The following is a 22,659-nucleotide window of genomic DNA, read 5'->3' as shown; positions in this document are numbered from 1 at the left end:
TGTTAAAATGCTGGTGTTAATATTAGCATTTAATTTTTAAATGCATTTAGAGTAAACAAAATAAAGGTGGAACTACGCAAGTAACAATTCAAAACCAAAAAATTTATAGCAAATGTCACGTTAAAATGTCCATTTCCAAAATACAAATGCTTATGCACTACAATTGGGAGGAAAAATTCCTTAAGGAGGACATGTAAAGGACAAAGTTTAAAAGACCAATAAACTGAGCCACACCAAAACGCACCATTTAAGGCAGTAAAAAGCAAGTCACAGAGTAGCAGAAGTTATTTGCAATATAGATAACATAAAAAGAGCTTGAATCAAGAATATAAAAAGGACTCTATGGGGACTTCCCTGGTGGCATAGTGGTTAAGAATCCACCTGCCAACGCAGGGGACACGGGTTCAAGCCCTGGTCCGGGAAGATCTCACGTGCCGTGGGGCAACTAAGCCCGTGCTCCACAACTACTGAGCCTGCGCTCTAGAGCCTCTGAGCCACAGCTACTAAGCCCGTGCGCCTAGAGCCCGTGCTCCGCAACAAGAGAAGCCACTGCAATGAGAAGCCGGAGCACCGCAATGAAGAGTAGCCCCCGCTCACAGCAACGAAGACTCAACGCATCCAAAAATAAATAAAAAATTCAAAAAAAACACAAACTGATTTCTTTAAAAAAAAAAAAAAAGGACTCTATGTTAATAATGTTTTTCCAAAAAGTCAGATCAATAGAAAACTGGCAATAGAATCAAATAGGCACTTCAAAAAGAGGACACCCAATGGTAAAGAAATACATAAAGAACTCAGTCTCATTATAATCAGGGAAATGCAAATTGACACCACAGTGAGATGCTACTACACACCCATTATAATGATTAAAATTGAAAAGCTGACCATATCTTTGTTAGCAAGGATATTGGTCAACAGGAACACACATGTACTGTTGGTGGAAGTGTAAACTGTTTTCAAAGTTCAAACTGGTAGTGTAGTGGGTTGAATGGTGAACCCCTCAAAAGGTATGTCCATGCCATAACCCCTAGAACCTGTGAATGCAAACTTATTTGGAAAAAGTCTTTGCAGATGTAATTAAGTTAAGGATTTTTAGATGAGATCATTCTGGATTATCTACTGGGCCCTACATCCAATGACAGGAGTCCTTTTAAGAGACAGCGGAGAAGACAAAGACACAGACAAGAAGGCCATGTGAAGACAGAGACTGGAGCTATGTAACCAGAAGGAATGCCCACAGTCACCAGAAGCTGGATGAGAAAAAGAAGGGATCCTCCCCGCTATAGCCTTCAGAGGGATTTCAGCCCTGCTGATACCTTGGACTTCTAACCTCCAGAATTACGAGCCAATAAATGTCTGTGGTCGTAACCCACCAAATTTATGGTGATCTGTTACAGCAGCCCTAGAAAATGAATATAGGCAGTATCTAGTACAGTTGAACATATACATTCCCTGTGAACTCTAGTCAGGAGAAAATCAGGCACATATAAGGCAAAAAACATGAAAAGAATATTCATATCAGCATTATTCATAAGAGTCCCAAAGAGAAAACCACTCAGATGTCCATCAAAAATAGGATGGAAAAATGAATTGTGGTATATTCATTTAATTGAATAATATAAAGTAATAAAAATGAAAAACTAAAGCTACACAACATGGATTTATCTAATAAACTTATTCTGAACACAAGAAGGTAACACAAAAGAATTCATTTACTTTCATTTATATGAAGTTCAAAATACGCAAAATTAATCTACGGTGTTAGAAGTCAAAATAGTACCCTTGGGGAAGAGGACACGGGGTGGTTTTAATAGACATAATGCTAGAACCTTGCACCCCAAAATTTGAAATCACAATTTTAAGTGATGTGGAACATTTATAAAAATTGACCACTTCAATGACAAAAGCAATGTTCTAAACAATAAATGGTGACATTCATGGATGGTAACATTCAATACTGTAAAGTTGAGAAACCAACCTCAAATTTACCTATACATTGATTAAAATTCCAATCAAATTTGTGTTTTGGTATTTGATAGGCTGATCTTAAAATTCAAATGAAAGACTAAAAAACCAAGAATAGCCAAGAAAATTCTGAAGAGCAACAAGGTAGGTAGACTTGATACTCTAGATATCTAAACTGTTGATCTGATAACTTTTATATTGCTACAGGAGTAGTAAATACATCAGTCAAATAGAGGGCCCAGAGAAAAGACCCATGTGTGTAATAAAACTTGACTCACATCTCAAGTGTCATTAATATTGATGGGAAGAAGGACTACCAGATGAGCTAACAAAATAAAAAAATACATCTGCTTAAAGTCCTTGGAGTGCTAAACAGTAGTGAAGAAATACCAGGTCAGAATTTGGGGAAGGACAAGTCTGGAGAAGTGAGCCCAGGCTTTGGGGCCACTTTCCCATGGAGGTATTTGCTGATTCTGGAGATGGCAGCTGAGAGACCTGAGGGGATGAGGCTCCAGTGAACCACAACTGCTTTGTCCTAGGCTATGCACTGGGAGTGAGGGTATGCCCAAGGAAACAGGCACCTGCAGCTCAGCTCTCTAGCCACCAAAAGGGCTAACATGAAAAAGACTGACAATACCAAGGGTTGGCAAAGATGGGAAGTGACAGGAACTTTCTGACATGGCTGGCAGGACTGTAAATTGGTTCATTCCCTTTGGAAAATACTTTCACCTTATCTATTAAAGTTGAAGATATGTATTCCCTATATGCCCGCAATTCTACTCCTAGGTATATAGCCAACAGAAATGTAAAACCAGGTACATCGAGGGACCTTTACATGAATATTCACGGAAATGTTATTTGTAATATTCCCATACTGGAAATACGTGAAAAGTCTATACTTAGTAAAATGGATAAACAAATTGTGGTATTTTTAGGCAACAGAATACTATATGGCAATGTAAACGAATGAGTTATGTAAAATATATATACCTTACAAACATAACACTGAGCAAAAGAAGCCAGACACCAAGGTTTATATAAATAGCATACTGCTTTTAAAGGTCAAAAAACACACTATTTGATTCCCTTTGTGTAACAGTTAAACACTAGTAAAAACCATAGTGTTCAGGAATGCATAGTTAAGCATTAAAACTAAAGAGAGAAGCAAAGAAGTGATTACCTTACAGAACTGTGGTTACCTGCTGGGGGAGGGGCACTAACAGGGCTTCAGTGGTCTTACAATGGTCTATTTCTTGACAGGGGTTTTGGACGCACAGATGCTTTGTGATAAACCAATGCTCTGCACGTTTTTTGTATCTGTGTACTTTTCATGTATCTTTCATAATTAAAAAGGTAAGAAAACAGCAGTGGAGATGGATGACGGATTTATTATTCAATACATGGTATTGGATCAACTGAACAGAAATATGAAAAGAATATATTAAATCTTTACTTCCTATCACACACAGAGATCAATTACAGGTGTATAAAAAACCTAGGAAAAGCAAAAACCTTGTAAGTTTTAATAGAAAATATGGGATGGATCTTCATATTCTATGGAATAAAATTAATTCCTGAAGAAAATACAATAATACAACCAATAAAGGCAATGAGTGAGCTGACCACATTAAGATGAAAACTGTTCTATAAGATAAAGTGAAAAGACAAACCATACACTAATAAGTTCTATATGTATAACCAGCAAACAGTAATAACCAGACTACTGAAAACTGCGTATGTATCGACTGAAAAAAGAGACAACTCCACTGGGGATTGGGGTGAGGGAGAGAACAGGCAAGGGTAGGAAAAGGTGATCCATATTACAAACAACCTGCCTGGCTGAGATGAAACATGGTAGGGCATAGTCACACAATGGAATGAGACGGTGATCTAAATAAATGAATTAGAGCCATGTGCTGCAACATGAAAAAAATCTCTAAAACAATGTTGAATTAAAAAAAAGGACAAAATGCAAAATAAAATCATTTTACAATAATAAAATTTATAATCATGCATACTATTTAAAATCCAATATTACATATTCCTTATCAACACACACACATATATATATATATATATATAGTAAAAACATGAAAAAATATGCTTAGGAATGATAAATGTTAACTTGAGACCAGTGGCTTCTTCTGGGGAGGGAGAGAAAGGAATCAGGGAAGTTTACACAAGGACTTTTATTGTATCTATACCATTTTATTTCTGTGAGAATAAAGATTTAAAGCAAATATGTCAAAAATTTCAAGTTCTCTATAATTTTATAGTCTCCTGTATCACTGAAATAAAAACAAAGGTAAACAAAGTGCACTTCCCTAGCTATTCTCAGTTTTATTCTTACATCAAGCTGTGGGTTTAGACCCCATGTCGCTGGCCCATCACAGACTTTGATACTACGGCACCAACTTACACTGAAGGAAGCTTAAGAAACAGGCCTCGTGATTCTGATATTTGGCTTCCTGGAGGGGAACCATCATGGATATAACTTATTACCTCCTGCAGCATCTCTGTACAAGGTTGAGGGAATAGTCACTTGGATGGCCCAGTACCAGGAGAAGCTAACTTTTTCTTTTTATATAGACACAGTGGATCTTGTAACAGACCATGGTTACTTCCTTTTATTGGTTGCTAAGAGACGCTTGACTAAATCTATGGACTACCACCAGGAAAGGTACCTGATTTGTATTTTAATTCTTCATCTCACTCTCCAATCCTTACTGTCCTTTCATCCAGATTTTTCAGGTGATTTATTTTATCCTACTGTGTGTATGTGATTATGTACACACACACACACACACACACACGGAGGCATATAATATAAAGGAAAAATCTGATAGATTTCTATTATATTAAAATTTAAAACTTCTATAGATCAAAAGGCACCATTAAGAGAATAAATGGCAAGCTACAAAGTGGAAGAAGATGTTTGCAGTACACATGACAAAAGGTTTACATCCAAGAGTGTAAGGAACTCCCACAAATCAGTAAAAAAAAAAAAGATGGAAAATTCAAAAGAAAAATGGACAAAGTTGGTAAACAGCAGAGCTAAAGTTCCAGCCTGAAGTCTTACTTCATTTTACTTAAAAAAATTATCATTTCACGTATTTGTAATGCCATCACCTAGCAACAATGACCATCACGCTTTACACTTTGGTCCTGGTAGAAAATCTTCCGTTTTCTTTTTTTTTTTTTTTTTTTTGGGGGGGGTGGGTGGGTGTGCTAATAACCTTCCCTATAGTAAGTGTATATATGTAATTTGTTGTGATTACAGAAATCAGATTATACCAAATATACTACTTTGCAATCTTTTTCATATAATTCATCTTCAAAGAAAAAAACTATTGCATAGATTACACTAATATGGGTTCCATATAGTCTTTAAAAGATTTCCAATATACATTCACACAAAAGGTGTCCCTGTGTGTCTGCTTCCCCACACGCTTACCAGCACTAAGTGCAGGTCTCTGGTTCAGACTCATAAATGGTGATCAGAATACCTCCTTCTGGCTTCCTTCAAGCATTGAGAACAAAGCAATTAAGGAGGAGTAAAATAATGAGCAAACAGAAATGCCAGCTAATGAAAAGGGTGTGGAAAGGAGTTTAGAAAAGAAACAGTGGCTGAAAATGAACAAAGGAATGAGGAAATGGGAAAGGGGTTAAATAAAAAAAAAAGTAGGGCGCCTTTCAGGAATCTTCTTGTTAATCAGGCCATGACTCTGAGTCGTATACTAAAGACTGAGGGGCAAGATGTAGCTTCTGATTTCATAATTTGACTAAGAGTCGATAAAGGAGGGCTAGAACCAATCCCACTGAGACCGGATATCTTAACCTAAGCTCGCTCTTTTGGAGTTCAAATTTCTTCTCCTCAATTTTTAGTCAGTTTCCTCCCCCTAGAGCTGAATTTTATCTGGAGAAAAAATTCCCAAACTTCACTTGAAGTTTTTAGAGCAGAACAAAGTACATGTTTCACACTTTTAAAGAAAATGTTCAGACTCTGCTTGCAGCTGAATAACTTCAAAATGGCTTCATTTTAAAACTTAGTAGAGGAGAAATATCTGAAGGAAATGCATATTTTAGATTATTTGTTTTAATCTAGTTTAATTGCTGGTAAAGGATCTCTGGCTGGTCTCATGTGAGTATAACAAGAGGTTAGAGGTGGAGAAGAGGGGTTGAACTCCTGCAGGGTCAGGATTTTCATTCTACCTCTATGTTCTTGGCCACCTTTAACAGTTCCTCTTGCTTTTCCTCTCAGTTTATCCCTATCTTCTGGAAGACACTGTGAAGCAGGGGAAAGAAAGCTGGTCTAGAAGGGGAGGAATGGGGGCCCTGAGTGACCTGGGCCATGGGCCTTAATCTCTCCATTCTTGTATCCTCAGCAAACCTGATCTTCTCACTTCACGGGAGGTCAGCTGGTGAGATTCAAATAAGTAATGGTTTAAGCAAGTTTTGAATAGGCATAAAGCGCTAAGGTATTATAAATGTCTACTCTCTCCTTTTACTATTCTTTTTTAAATCAATTGAGCAACTCCAAGAATCAGATTTGAAGGATAAATGTTTATGGGAATCCATCCTGGTTCAAAGGAGGACCTGGGGTACAGGGAACTATCTCGATATTTTAATAAAACTAACACCTAATTGGTTGTGACCATTTCAAAAGAATTAAGGTAAGTTAGAAGCATACATTCAAAAAGGAAGCATCGGAGAAAAGGGGCCTAAGTCTTTGGGATTCTATAAAAAGCTTGGTCTGTAAGACAGTCCCTGAGTCACTATATGAGAAACAAGTTTGTATTAGTGCTCAGATACTCATGTAACAGAGAACCACAAAAAACAAGGACTAAAAAAGACAGAATCTGGATACACACTGATGAGCTGAAACATGTTATGTGAATGCCTTATTGTGTGCTCTGGCTCTCAGGGGTACTGAAATAATGTACGCGTGAAAGAATTACAGCAGAGTAACTGGCTCCGTTCTGGTGTGCTATCAAAGGGAAACCAAGACAGCACTGAAGGAATATGTAAATCAACACAGCTCTACAACCCTGATTATGCTCACCCACTACCTGATAACATATTTCCTTCTTTGGAGGAAAAAAAAGAAAGAAAGAAATTCATTCCCCAAACTCTTGGGAGGCTGAGAATCTAGACAGACAAAAGCACATCTACATAAAAATTTTCAGGATTAATACATAATAAAAGCCAAAGCAATAATCTAAAATAAAATACTTCCCTTAGCTGCTTTTGCTTGTGGTCTGCAATGTATTTTCCACAGTTCCCCAAGATAAAAGGGAGATTGTCAGTATCCATTTCCAGGTTTTTCTCACGAATATATATCAAGGGAAGTACAACAAAGTCTGCTTTGGATTAAAGTTATGAACATCAGATTTCAAAACCAAGAACAAAATGTTTTAGGAGTCTATTCCAGCTGTGTCTCACCAAATCCTGAAAATGTGGGGAAAGTACAATTCTATAGTTCTGAGTTTTTTTTAATGATTTAAGAAAGTAGAGAGGCAATGACATTTTCATATATTACTATAACAGGAAAAGGAAAAAGAATAATGGACTACATCCTGACATTAAAAAATACTTTTGACAGTGTTTCCTAATTACCAACAGTGATGACTATGGCTACCATGGATGAAGAAATTAATGAGCAGTATTTTTTTCTTATTATGTTTAAGATCATCTCCAATACTACCATCAGGCTTGAGTGATATCTGCCTGATATCTGAAAAGAACACCATAAAATTACAAGGTAGGCTTTAAAAATATTCACAAGTGGTTAGAGAGTCCTAATGAACAATAACAGAGTTGTTTTAATTTGTAGCATAAGGCATCACCACAGGAATCAAAGAAACTGATGTATTTTTAGATGTGTGTACTGCTTATACATTGAATGGCGAGTTACTGTGGAAACTTTCATTCTGTGGAAACTTTAACTGGCTTTATGTGCTAGAATTAGCTGATGAGTTGCAAATTTTAAAGTGGTAAACTGATTAGCATTAAATCACAAAATATATTTCTTTATAAACAGGATGCATTTATCTCACATAAAATGTGTATTGATAAACACTTGTTTTCCTCTAGCTATGTGTAAACAGTGACATAAGAAATAAAATTATGCATGCGTCTTACATCTTCTGTGCAGTTGAAAATGTCTTAAATTTTATTTCACTGGACAGCAAACTAAAGAAAAGAAATGATGACCTTTATAACTAAGGCCTTCCTTCTCTCGGACTCTCTATTTTGACAAAAGCATCCCTCTTTTATGAGGTCGTTTACGACAATGTTGATTTTTTTTTTCCATTTCTGTATCTCTTTAGATACCCTGGTATCCAGCACATAGTAGATGAGTGCTCAAAATATTTTTTGTCTTGATTCAACATTCAAAGAAATAAAAAATGTTGTCATATGCTTCCAAGATATGTAGTATGTTTAAAATACTATACCCAAAGATTATGGAACAACTAACAGATATAAAAATAAAAATACATATAGAGATGTCATAGCTCAAATTCTGATGGTAACTGCTTAACTCAAAGTGTGATAACTGATTCTCACATATCTTAGCACGCTTTTCAGGCACTTTGCATGACGGCTACAGAGGGCAAATGGCTGATAAACCTCATTGTTAAAAAGAAGTCCCTTAAATAGCAAGATATACATGAACAACAACAAAAAGAACTTCTTTGATTGGTTCAAAAGCCCATATACTTGTAACCCAGGAAACATTTGAAATGCATGAATAGGTAACTCAGCTCTATATGGGATATTGGTTCATAACTCTTCATCAACCCTACGTACAAAAAAAATGCTATGTAGGACTTGATATGTATTTTAAGAGATATTAACACCTGCAGAAAAATAAAATATTTAAAAGGACCAAAGAAGCCAGAATTCTTATGTACCAAAACAACTGTACAAAATTAGAAGTACATTTTAATATGCCAGATCTTATTTTAATCAGCTATTGGGGATACTCACTTCCTTCTCTTTATTTTCTACCCTATTAGGAGGAAATTTAATATCTACTATTGGCATGTCAGTCTGCAAACTCTGCCTCTAACAGTATAACGATGGTGTCTTCTCCATTGTCCCAAGACACACCGAACTCCAGATCAAAGTCACGGTTTTCTGTGCCCCTTAATTATCCTCCACAATCAACTCTGACTCACCATGGAGCCTTTATCGTCCTAAAAATCCATATTTATACTTGTTAGAATTTCATGCAATAGGGAGGAGATGACAACACTGAATCAGTTCTCCAGACAGGCATATCAAGGATGCTTTGTCAATCACCCAGTGCTTAGTAGAGACAAAGTTATGCAGGAGCCTATAGAATTCTGTAAGAGCAGAAAGGCCACATCACTAGGACACTTCTTGGCTCCAGAACAAACTGATTTAGAGCCCAGCTGCAAAGTCATTCACATTTGCCAAGAGAGGTTTTGAGTACTCTTTGGGACCCATCCCTCATACGAACAACAATTTAAACAAAATGAAAACAGAACAAAACAGGCTGACTCACTCCAACACTCCCAACTCCATCCTGTAGGAAGAAGGCTATAAAATAATGCGACGATTAGCCTAGGGATTTCCTTGTTATTTCCATTTTCAGAGCCTCCGCGTAGTGTTAAAAGTATCACATAGGGTCCAATTAGACCTGAACACACAAACCTGCTCAAACTTCTTCCTGTTCTGAGTATACCACGTGGTACCACAGGGTTATTTAAAAAATTTCCAAATCAGTAGTTAAGAAAGCAATGAAGTCAGTTTACCCCATACCCTATCATTTATCCGTCCACAGAGCACTCACCTCATTGTCTGACTCGACGAGAACTTGATCGTATTCACTAAGCGCTACTAGAAACATGATAGAGGTGACATTTTCAAAGCAGTGTATCCATTTTCTTCTCTCTGACCTTTGGCCCCCTACATCGACCATTCTGCAAGGTTAATAATATTCATATTAATAGCACATAAAAAAATATCAATATAAATATAGCTTTACTTACAAACTTAGGAACCCTACTCTCTAAAGAGAATGGTCATCAAAACCAATCCAATTAACACTTATTGAACATCTACTAATTTTCTGTTACCTAACAATCAAAGTCAAGACATTCTGGGTAATAACTCATTGCAGTAATTAGAAAGTTACCTGATATACATAAAAATTATAATTTTGTAAAAAAAAAAAAAAAAAAAACCCTGTGCCAAGCCAAGGAAAAAGTCTGTTTTATTTAATCAAGCACAGAAGAGTCAGAAACAAAACGCGTTTTATTTGTGTTCAGCTCTAATGGCAAATACTGACTTCGGTTTCTTTTCCTATAAAATGAGAATGAAGATCCTCATGTATTTCTCAAGGAAGCTACCAGGAATGACTACAAATGCATTTAAAAGATGTAAGATGCTACGTATTTCAACATGGGTGTGTAATGCTTCAACTAACTGCAAACAAAACCTCACTGATCTTCATCAGGAAGGTAAGCTTTTGGGGCTGTTTTTTCTTTCCAGTATTGACTATGATTTGGGACAGTCCAATCATGTTGGGTAACATGGTGCAATTAGCCTTATGCACAAGTCAACTTGCTAAACTGCTAGAAGTGGTATGTATAAAAACATCAAGATGCTATAAGAGGCCACCATTTGAACTATACCGAGGACTTGTTTTTACACATCAATTCTGTGCTCAGGAATCAACACTGGCATCAATTAATTTGAGTGCTAGTGTATACAGAAAATATCTAGCAGAACTTGGTAATGAATCCAAGTTTCTTCAAATTGCTGAATCCATAACTTGACTAAAATGTGCACAATGTTTACAAGATAAAATATTTTCAGAAAATGGGAGTTTTAGGTATAAGAGTTTGAGAGTAGGGCTCTTTAAGTGTTTGTTGAAAACTGCAGTTGTTCCTGGTATTTTCCTGCCTCTAAGGATCAAACCTAAACTAAGAAATCAAGAATCTTCCAGTGACTGCTTTGAAAAGTTTCCTATGAAACATATCTGAGGGGCAAAACAATGGATCCAGGGAGACCTATGAACTACAGACATTTTCAAAACTAGAAGTCTTAGGTCTTTAGAAATATTAAAATGCTAGCTCTTCTCTGATGTCAAGTCAATAATATGCTCATTTATATAAAATCCTCATTCCATGAAATCCTGTCATGCTAAACCCTATAAGATGTTTTTGATGGTAGCAAGAGATTATTCTCCTAAGTCATTACTTTTACTGAAGTGCCAAAGAATGTCCTTTAAAAGCTAGTGCCCAAAATGTAGGGAAAATCCCAAGATGTAACAGTAACCTGGTTTCAGATTTCAGTAATCATAAAGCAAAAAGGAGATGAAAATCTCCATGGAATGCTCTATGTTTTCTGAAAATATTCTAACATGGTTATAAGCAGAAGGAAATTTGGTGTCTCAAGTTAAAGATCTCTAAACGCAATGAACTCAAAACTTAATCCAGAATGCTGGAGCTACCAGCATTGGGAGCCTTGGTGATCATCTAATGTAACCATTTTAATGATGAAAAAAACGAGGCTCAGAAATTATTTCCAAAGTGTCACCCTCTTTATGGCTATGTCCATTAGAGTAGCGTAAGGCAGCCAGATGTAACCACAGGTGCGGAGATTGATCAGAATGAAACACACAGTGCTTTGCAGGGAATGATGGCGGGCCTGCCCATCAGGGTCACATGGCAGAGTTACATCACAGGAGTTACATTCATTTCCACTTCACAACCCTGTACTGTACGTAGTTGTCTTAAATGGATGGCTCTCCCAAGGAACTCAACTCTCTGCACACAAAGACATATTCATATGGCCTCATTTCTCCATGTACCATGTGGTTTGTATTCTAACTAAAAGTACGTCTGAGTGACTGTGTAATAAGAGATTAAATGAAAGTACATCAGTCTTGTTTATTTTTTCTCATCTTAAAAAAAATTAGACCACTTCAGCTGAAGTATTACCCAGAAAGAATGGCAGCAGTAAGGGAGAAAGTAATAAACTTTCATTCTATTTTCCTATGTAAATTTAGACTAGGTTAATCAATCCATTTCCAAAACCATGTATTTTAAAATTTTTCAGGCAACTCATTTTAGGAGTACAAAACAGCCCGCATTCTTATTGCTACTGAAAAATTCTACCTTGGTACCAGAGGACCTGGAGGAATCAACATGAAAGCTTCTGACAACCTGTAATTTCTGCTATTAATAGGGTTATAATTTATATCTTTATACAAATGTAAAAATACAGTTTTTACATGTACATGTTTTACATGTAAAAATACAGTTTGTACAATGTACAAACATTGACCTCATAGGTAAAATGATTCCCAACCAGTTTTAGTCTGGACCAATGTTTGAGTAACTTTTAACCATCAGCAAACTATTCACTGATTTCTCAGTGATTTATCTTATTTATCTTATTTTCTGAAATAAGAAACCTGTCCATACACCTTTCCTCTGCTTCCTCTTTCAGGGACACATTATTTCATTTGTGTCTCCAATGATAATAATTGTTATAAAGGTGATACTGTTTTAAAGTCTACACATGGTTTCAATATTCACAGAGTTCACAAAATGTGATCAAGGCAGCAGAGCCGGCAAGTGGATTTTACGGACTCAGGTACTACCTGAAAATGACACTTTGCAAGTCAAAGGGGTACTCGATGATCCCTGTGGTGGGGACTCGAACTCTGAGCACATCTTGTTGCGTAGGCAGGTAGGCAGGGTCGGCAACGCGGTCCAAGTCATTAAGATAGCTGGAGGAAGGAAGACACATGAGAACGTCAGTGACACCATCACACCAGACCTGCTGATGGAAAAGGAAGGACAACAATGAATCCTAAGACAGAAGTGGAGAGAAGGAAGAAAAGTATCAGAAAGTGGTAGAGGAGCTTGGGAAGTGAAAGATACAGTCAACCTTCTGTTAGTCAGAGCAAGGCTGTCCATCTATGGATGACCTGGTTCACAGTATTTCTCTTTTCTTCTCTTACTGTCAAATAGAACCCTGACAGAACGTAAAGGGGGAGAAGAAAAGAATTAAATGAGTCTCCTACCCTCTACTTGTTTAGCAGGTCTGGTGGGTAAGCAAGAGTTTCAAGCAAATAGTTTTTGAATTATTTATACAAATGTTATTTGTATAAACAAACAGATAACAGAGCTACACATAAGGTCAGGATGAATTGTTTTGCCTTTTTACAGAACATCAGAGCCTTTTCCCTTATAAGACAGCAGTATACCATGTCCTAAACTCTGTCCAAAGCCTAAGTCATTCACAATTAATGTGAAGCCACGAGATTTCTAGTTACTGAGGCAACAATATCGAAGGCCAGATATTCCCAGTGTATAGACTCATCACACCTAAACTTTACATTTATCTGCTTATATGACACTTTTCCATTAAAAAAAAGCTTTTTATTGTGAAATAATTATAGACTCACAAGAAGCTGCAAAAATATTACAGAGAATTCCCCTGTGCCCTTCACCTAATTTCCCCCAATAATAACATCTTATGTGATCATAGAATATTATCAAAACCAGGAATTTGACACTGATCAATACTATTAACTAAACTACAGACCTTACTTGGATTTCACCAATTTTTACACACACACACATTTTTGGGGGTGTATACGTCTATGAAATTTTATTACATGTAGAGATTCGTGCAATCACCACTGCAATCAGGATACAGAATTGTTCTGTTAGCAAAAAGAAACTTCTGTGTGCTACCCATCCCAATCCTAACCCCTGGCAACCACACATATGTTCTCCATCAGTATAATTTTATCATTTCAAAAGTGTTATATTCCATTCACTTTCCATCCTCTCAAATTGCAAAAATAATTTACAACTTTAAGAATGACATAATTTGATATAACTGATGACAAACAGGTAAAAATGACTGTTCTGCATGGCATCCTCATGCTTTCAAAGAGTCACTATGTTCCCTCCATCCCTGGAAGGGATGCAGCACAGATATGATTTCAAAACACACAACTGCAAAGTATATACAGAAAGTAACTAAAGTGTGAATAAGATTTAAAGAAAAGGTAGAACCATTATAGACTTGGAAGAGATTAGATCTTCAACCCCCATATGCCCACAAACAAGAGACAGTGAGTTCTGAGACACGTAACAGGGAATGTCTGGTGTGGAGCGTAACTCAGCAAGAGCACAAACACTCAGGTGACATGACTTACCCAGGATAAAGACTGTCTCGCCCTGCTATTCCTGCCTTAGTACCTAAAAGAGTGCCTGGCAAATAGTACTTAACGATTATTTGCTGAATGGATGGATGATTTCCCATGCTGAGATTTAATTTTAGCATTATTTAAATATCCTTCTTACTAGTGGGGTTTCCATATCAATGATACTGTTAAATTTGAAACTGAGTATTGAAAAAAATTTAAGTCTCTAAGATTCATGGGATCATAAAAGAGTAGAGCTACGTCCGACTTTAACAAAGAAATAAATTACTGCCTTTTTGGAGCTGTATCAATTCTTTAAGACAAAAAAGTACAATATTAGTCTGGAAATTCCTAATACAAAGCAACTATAATTAGTATTCTAGTGGCCTTGTCCCAAACACATCAATGATTCTTTAGCTGGCAATTAGCTCTCTACTGGCTGATAGAAACCAGCCCGGTATCTTTAATTATTGTAAGAGTGGTTGGGGGACAAAAAGAGGGAGAGGCTGGGAGAATATGGGCTTGAGAGGCAGGAAGGAAATGTAAAAAAGGACTGGACTCCAAATTTTAGTGAATATCCTGGCACTGTCTGGGAGGTGCCTGATGGGGTTAACAAGCCCATGTTCTGGGTGTTGGCCTGTATCTCATCCTACAGATAAACCAGCTCATGACTCCATAAATGCAAACTCAACTGGGTACTCTGTATAGATGGAGTTTTTTGATTTATGAGCTCCTTGATTTGAAAAAATCGAAATGAATGTACATTTTGAAATCTGCAAGATCATCATTTATTTAACTACTATATACAAAAATTTAATTCAGAGGAATCAGAGAACTTCCAATTCACATTGGCAAGCTTGTTTTTAAATAGGCTGCCCAGTAAACCATTTCTACTCACTTCACCCAATCCAGAGGTCAGAACAGAAGGTGGCTAAGTCTTGGACACAAGGTGCTACTGTGTTCTTGTGGGAAGAGAAATCGTGGCTTTCTGTTTCTTGATCTCTTTCTTGAAGATGAACTCAACAGACTACTCGTTGCCACTTCATTTTTAAACATGTGTCCTTGCACAGGAAAATTTAAAGAACCAGCACATGAAGTGAGAGAGTCCCTGTCACACTGCACGTGAGAAACTTGCTAGTATCTCTCCAATTCAGAAGGGTGAACCGAGCTCTGGGAAAAACACGATGGAGTAACACAGAATCAGGATATACACCTGCGACTGAAAGCCACTGATACGAGTTTAGAGGCTGTCCTAAAAATACTGTCAGTGGTTTCTCTCTGTGAACGCCGGGCACTACTGAGACATTAGCTGAATATCTGAAGCATTCATACGTGCAATAATATTTCCCCCCTGCATCTTTCTTTTGCTCCTTTTCAATGTAAGCATAGTTCAGAGAGTAACAACGGCAACGTAACAATTAACCTATACTGGGCACTTGCTGCTTGCTAGGCTCTGTTCTGTCTGTTCACTGCCCAAGTTTCAACATATTTCAAGGCAAGGAAATGACCATTAAAGATCCTCATACATTTACAATTTACTGGAAAGTGAACTGCACTTCTTGCTTGACATTCTTGTTGTTTTGTTTTAGGTGGATGGTGGAGAGAAAGGCCCACTTCACTTGGAGTAAAAAAGTTAAACTGATCTAATTTAACAAAAGAAAAAAAAAGGAAAAGAACTGTTATCAAGGTCTGCTAGTTGAAACATACATTATCTAGAACCTGAACCAAACCAAACCAAACCTAGAACACCCCAAGACAAGACTAGAAAAACAAAACAGAACAACAACAAACCCCCCCAATCAAACAAAAGACACACAACCTATTTTCTCCTACAGGAAGGTCTGGGCGGCTCAAAAGCTACCCAAAACTGAAGACCTGTTGCAGATAATTTGAGAAACAAGTAAAACGTGCAGGCCACCTAGACTAGCATCTTTCACTGCCAAAGAGAGGCCAGTGTGGAGAGCTTCTGCCTGCGCAAGCACCAACCCCACGTGTCCCCCTCACTCTGGGCTTCAGGACTTGGAGGGACTCACAGCACTTTCTGCATTTCACATTTGCTTAGGGAAAAAAGCCACTCTACTGCCTTAGAAATGGAGTTCTAGCATGATGAGACTAGCATATCCTTATTTGTTGATTCTTGTCATATTCTGAGAAGAGGTAATGATGGAATAATCTCTTAACTGAATTGTACTTTCCACTGAAGCACCTCATATTTGGGGGAAAAAACGCTGGTGGAATATGGAGGGCGGATGGGTTCATGTTGGATTACTCCATTCATTTAACCTTTAACTAAAAAACACTGAGGTCTGAACAATTTATATTGCAAAGTAAATTCAGAAAGTTAATTATAGTTATAATTTGTTTTGTAGGAATGATTCTGAGTGGCTGCTGAGGTCACTCTCAGTGTGGTGCTATGGTGACAGGCACAAGGTACATTTCCAAGGCACTGTATGTATAACAAGTGGCTGGCAGTAGCCCTCTCCTGATGTCAGAGAGAGAGAGCTCCATGGTACACACAGGACTTATTTAACTGTCTAGGAGTGAAGACTTATTTAAGATTGTGCTTGAAAATGGGTGTAGTCAAACTCATCTTACTCCAATCCACTCAAGGGAATTTAATGACTTGTCATTGCTTTGAGACATTCAATAATTGATAACTTCATAATTGACTAAAAAACCCCCAAAAACCTCAACATTTTCCCACAGACATTTGCCCAGTTAGGGTTCTCACACTCCATGGGGTCAAGGACCATGACTCCCTTTGTCCAAGGCTGGTCACCGACACTCAACCAAGGGCCTGGAACACAGCAGATGCTTAACATGGGGCCCAAATTAAAACTATTTTATGGAAAACATTGTAGTGGTTAGAGAGGCAGGTTACACCTTCTAGGAGAAAACAACGGAGTGTGGGGGTTGTTAGATACCCATCTTTACATAACTACTTCTCCGGGCTATGACTGGCCTGCATTATGTAAGACCTAAATTCTGAATTCAAATGCCTCTGACGAATATAAAGACAACGCAGAAAGGAAAGGCAGTATCCACTTAATTTCATTTAGTAGATGCGCTTCCTGCTCTTCTTTAGGTCCTGGCCTCAAAATGATATAATTTGTACATCCATTTTATGACTGTCAGTATCAAGCTTTCAGGCCTTGGAATTCCCTCTAATCCAGGGCAAACAGAGGGAGTGGTCCCTTACTAACAAACGATTGTGACACAGTATCTTTAATGGAAGAAACAGGTTTCTGATGGTTTTCAGTGAAATGCAAGACGACAAAAAGACTAGTAAAATTTCCATAATTCCTTTCCTACCATGAAAAAAATGCAGGGTCATCTGAAATTCAACAACCATCTTGATCATGACATTCTGGTAGGTGCTAAGGAAATGAGAATTCCCAGGATATGATCCCTGCCTGCAATGAGTTTACCAACTTGTAGGAAAAAAGGGGGTTATATGAAGAGGAGAAACAGGGGAGTTTATTAGGGAAAGCATGAATGCTTGTATATTTTGGAAAGAGCCATGTTCTGGGAACTTGTTTGAACTGTCTCTAATCCTTGGTGATTATCCACAAAACATCCTTCTCTAGCATGACTGATTTATAAGAAAGACAAGGAAATCATGCCCATTCGTTTATAATTACACCTCGTAACTGCTAAAGTCTTTATACATTTAACTTCAGTATCACATCTGGCTGCAGAAAAAATAAGAACTTCAGAAAAGGGGTATAATCCATTACTTTAAATGATTAAAAATATATGCGATAAGCTTGAATGTCACTAAAACAATATGCTCTAATCAAACTAAATATGGCATTTCTCTTTTGAATGTTTTAAAAAGAGATTTCAATTGTTCCTTAGTTTTTGACAGCAGTTTGTCAGCAACAGATTTGAGTTGACCTTCACATTTAATTTATGCTCCAATCTGACATGTAATGAGAACTTATTTTCTTAGATCTTTTTAGAAGTAAAAAGAAAAAGTCCTACTACCTATGACTGGAAAGGTAATTGAAATCTAAGCCAAGAATAACATAGAAATTAGAAATTCAAGTGGGTTTGCTTTTTTCTTAATGAAGGAAACATGAATAAAATTTAGAGATGACTCAGCAAGTAAACAGTATCATATTACAGCCGGGGTTAAAAAAAATTAATACATGCATTAGGCATACAAGCCTTAGCAATTATACCAAAAGGGTGGAAAGCACCCGTGGGTGATAAGTGGAAAAAGAAATCTCTGTAATTTGTTCTAAATCCAACCAAACATAGATAGATAACTGAATACAGCACCTTGGAGCATTTAATGTAACACACTATGGGGTGTATGCTGGGGTTCTTCAACTCCTGTGTAACAGCCTCTCATCTAGAGGCTGTATTCATCAATATAAGAGAGCTGCAGTTAAAGTCAGATATTAAGATGAAGTTCTGGCACAGAAAATGACTCTGGGTAGAATTTCACAGTTTTTATTATTGAAAAGAAGGTTAGAAAAACTAGGTCGACTTCATTAAAAAAATTAAGAAGACCGTGTAAGAGGAAAAGTCTTGGGGGATGTGAAAGCTAGATCATGCCTGAGATCTTATTTGACACTGTCAAAAGCAGTGGAAGCTAAGGAGAAACTAGAAACTTATAGTTACTGTGTAGTTTCTACGTGACCACAAGGATCCAAAGGAAAAAAATAAAAGAAATTGTCAAAGTGAACTTAAAAAAAAAAAAAAAAGTGAAAGTAACAGTTCTGCAAAACTGCTGTCCTGAGGGGAGAGTCAAGTACAGGTTTTGATGCCAAGACCCAACTAAGTCCCTCCCTCCTCTGGTAGATCCCACTGCTCAGATGAGCCTGGCTGGTAACCTGGTTAGGTGGGTTAGCTGCACGAGATTTCTGATTGCTCATTATACAAACACTTTCATCTCCTTAAGAGCTCGCTCTGTGGAGGGCAAATCAACTTTCCTTTTTCCTCTTTAACACCTGGTACACCACGATCGGAGTTCAAGGGGGTGCAGCATTTACTACAGAGAATTTGTTCATAAGAAACTATTTGTTTTCAGTACAAAATTCCAGGTTTAAAACACGATCACCTAGTGGTAGCAGGGGGGCTACAATCTCACAGTTTATGAAAGCTACTCAGGGAGAATATTCTGTGGGATAAAACAGAAGAGATCATGCATTTAAATTGTCCTTTGCCAATAAACTAAACCAACCCAGAAAATCAGATTTTTTGAAAGTAAATTAAATAGCTCGTAAAAAGATCCTATATCACTGCATCTAGTAAACAGTTTCAGTATCTTATATATGGATAGTTGATCTGAATGTCTACGGTAAAGAGACCACTCGTGTCAAGTGGGGAAGGAGCGGGGCACCTATGTGTGTGTCAGACAGACTCCAGGGCCAGGGCCACGGCCAGGCTTGGGTCAGAGCAAAAGATTCCCAAGTCTGTTGCCCAAAAAACAAATTAACCTTGTAATTAAGAGCAAAAACAAAACAACAACAGGGGGGAGGGATAAATCAGGAGCTTGGGATGAACGTACACACACTACCATATATAAGATAGATAACCAAGAAGGACCTACTGTATAGTACAGGGAACTCTACTCAATGTTCTGTGATAACCCACATGAGAAAAGAATCTAAAACAGAATATATGTATAACTGAATCACTTTGCTGTGCACCTGAAACTAACCCAACACTGTAAATCAACTACACTCCAATAAAATTAAAATATTAAACAACAACAACAAACAACAACAAAACAACAGAAGAGAGTAAGACAGGTCGAGAAGGAAAAGGGAAGGGAGCAAGAGGTCTTTTTCAATTTGCCTGTTTGGCTTTGTTCATTTATTCATCTTTTATACGGTAACTTTCAAAGCTGTTGACTAATTTTGACACAATTTTTATACTTCTAAAACATATCAGAAGCATCAGAAGGCTACTTTTTATTCTAGTCTGCTCATCTTGACTGTAATGACAGTGCTTACTTCAGTTAATTTACACATATTTATTGAAAATCTGTTATATGTTCAATTCAAATCACTGTGTGTGTTGGAGAGGGAGGGGGGCTGGGGCACAGGGAGCTGGTACAAAATACATATTTTTCCTTTGCCTTTAGGGACATCAGGCTACCTGTGAAGCAAAGATAGCACAGATGAATCAATTAAGAAATAATTAAGTGCCAAACTGTGAGGTGCTAACTATGAATGCATTAAGAAGGGAGAGATGATTATGAACTGCAGTCACTAGAGAACTGTGTAGAAAAGTGGGGGATGAGTTACAGCGTGCAGACTGAATGGGACTGGAACAGGCAGAAGAGGGGAGAAAAGAGAGATGGGAAGAAATCAGCAAAGAAATATAATTTACTTATTCTTTTATTATGTTCCTCATTCATTCAACAACTTTCTCTTAAAGCCTGACTGAAAACTAGGCACTGTGCATAGCACTGGGTGGGAACCACAAAGAAAAAAAAAAAAAAGGTGTGAATCCTGTCCTCAAGGAGCTCGTGCTCTAGCAATGGCAATAAACATGCTATAAAATAACCATTTTACAGCACAGAAAAGATGTGACTCAGAAGAGAGCTCCCAGTGATGGTAGCCAAGAGTCAGCCATGAGCAAAAGGTCGCTGACTACAGCAGGTCTCTCACGGTCATGTCTCCTTAACTTGGATATTGGTTCTATAGGACCAGAACTTTCATTTTAACAAGGATGATCAGGTCTGAGGAGCTGGTCATGTTAAACTAATTATAGACCACAATTCTTTAGATCAAGAAGCCACTGTGTGAATGAAGAAGAACACCAGGGTCAGCCCATAAGAGTTCAAAGAGGGCTTGGCAGGTGGGGAGTGAAAATAAAGGAACGGGCCCGATGGAGAAAGCAAGTGTCCTGTGCTCACTTGAGACTGGAGGTGGGGTTATCTCCTAGACAGGTACGAGTTCTCTTAGGCCTCTTTCAAAAGCCGGTCAGCCCTACCTTTGGTCCCACTGACTGTTAAATCCCATCACACTCTCAACCAGCTGCACCAGGCACTACAGTGGGGGCAAAAGCCAAGCCACATGAGACACAATCCTTACTCTCAGAGCCAAATCTACTCAGTCAACATTTCTGGTCATTTATGCCATCTTTAGTACTGGACATTCTGTGCACGGCATTTAGAGGTACTACCAGGGAACACAGTCTAGAGCTCTCTGACGCTCACCTCCTATCTGAAGTTTTGTTGTGCAAAGAGCTATTGATGGAGTACTGCTGAGGGACTGCAGGCCATCTGTTCTCTCAGTTCTCTAAAAATGAATCTCTGGGTTGATTCAGAGCATCCGAGGACTAAGGTAGGCTCTATCTAGATGGCAGACGTGGAAGCAGAGTGCTAGTTGCCTTTTAATATTCAGTCTCCTTCCATGGGAGGGGCTTGCAAGTTTTTTCTTTTCTTTTTTTTGTGAGGTGGGGGTGGTTTGAAATCAGAGAGTAAGTACTTTAGGCTTTGTGGGTCATTCAGTCTGTTGCAATGACTCAACTCTGCCACTGGGCACAAAACCAGCTTTGGGCAACACATAAACAAATAGGCTTGGCTATGTTCCAACAAAACTTAATTTATAAAGACAGGCAGCAGGTTGAGTTGGGCCTGCGGGTTTTCCAATCCTGTTCTATAGTAATAGCGCCCCTGGTTTCATGTGGGTACAATGTCATCTTGAGTAGATTGTGGGAAGGATTGTAAAGAAGAGGTCAAACCACTGAACGTGCAAACATTCTGCCAAAATATGAGCAAGCAGCAAACTGACAGAGTGAAGCGTCTCCCACATCCACTTTGCCCTTCAAGCAGAGTGAATGAATGACGAACAGGGGTCAAGGCAAACCCCTTTCCCTACTACATCTCTGTAATGAAGGTTACAGTGCTTAAGCCTTACCACCTCTAACAGCTCCAAGCATTCTGAAAAAGGAATACTAGAGACCAAGTCTTAGAATCATCAGAGTTCACCGTGGAAGACAAATACAGGGTATGTTTTATTCTTGCAAAAGGTTACTAGGAGAGGGACTTCCCTGGCGGCACAGTGGTTAAGAATCCGCCTGCCAATGCAGGGTACATGGGTTCGAGCCCTGGTCCGGGAAGATCCCACATGTCGCCTAAGCCCCTGCACCACAACAACTGAGTCTGCACTCTAGAGCCCGCAAGCCACAACTACTGAAACCTGCGTGCCTAGAGCCCTTGCTCCGCAACAAAAGAAGCCACCGCAATGAGAAGCCCGCGCACTGCAACGAAGAGTAGCCCCCACTCACCGCACCTAGAGAAAGCCCGTGAGCAGCAACAAAGACCCAATGCAGCCAATAAATAAATAGATAGGTAGATAAAGGTTGTTAGGAGATATGGCTCATTAGATAAAAGAAAACAAAAATAGAAGTAAATATGTCACGCGGGTGAATAAAAGGGCCACTCCATGTTATTATTGTCACTCTTTAAAAAAGAGCAAACATACGCAAGATCAATACCCTCTTCTGAGCTCAAGACAGCATTTTTAGTCATT

At 38.1% G+C, this 22,659-nt stretch overlaps 1 protein-coding gene across 1 annotated transcript in view; it reads right to left on the bottom strand.

Annotated features, from left to right (window-relative positions):
• GNAQ (G protein subunit alpha q) overlaps positions 1–22,659 on the bottom strand; it is a 290,054-nt gene that overhangs the window by 60,185 nt on the left and 207,210 nt on the right. Inside the window, exons 4-5 of the mRNA XM_030876968.3 lie at positions 12,605–12,733; positions 9,785–9,914 (exon numbers count right to left, since the gene is read on the bottom strand). Coding sequence (XP_030732828.1) covers positions 9,785–9,914; positions 12,605–12,733 — 259 coding nt within the window. The remainder of the gene's footprint in view (positions 1–9,784; positions 9,915–12,604; positions 12,734–22,659) is intronic.

Source organism: Globicephala melas, chromosome 6 (assembly GCF_963455315.2).
Source record: "Globicephala melas chromosome 6, mGloMel1.2, whole genome shotgun sequence".
Taxonomy (NCBI): domain Eukaryota; kingdom Metazoa; phylum Chordata; class Mammalia; order Artiodactyla; family Delphinidae; genus Globicephala; species Globicephala melas.
This window is presented reverse-complemented; position numbering and strand designations above follow the sequence as displayed.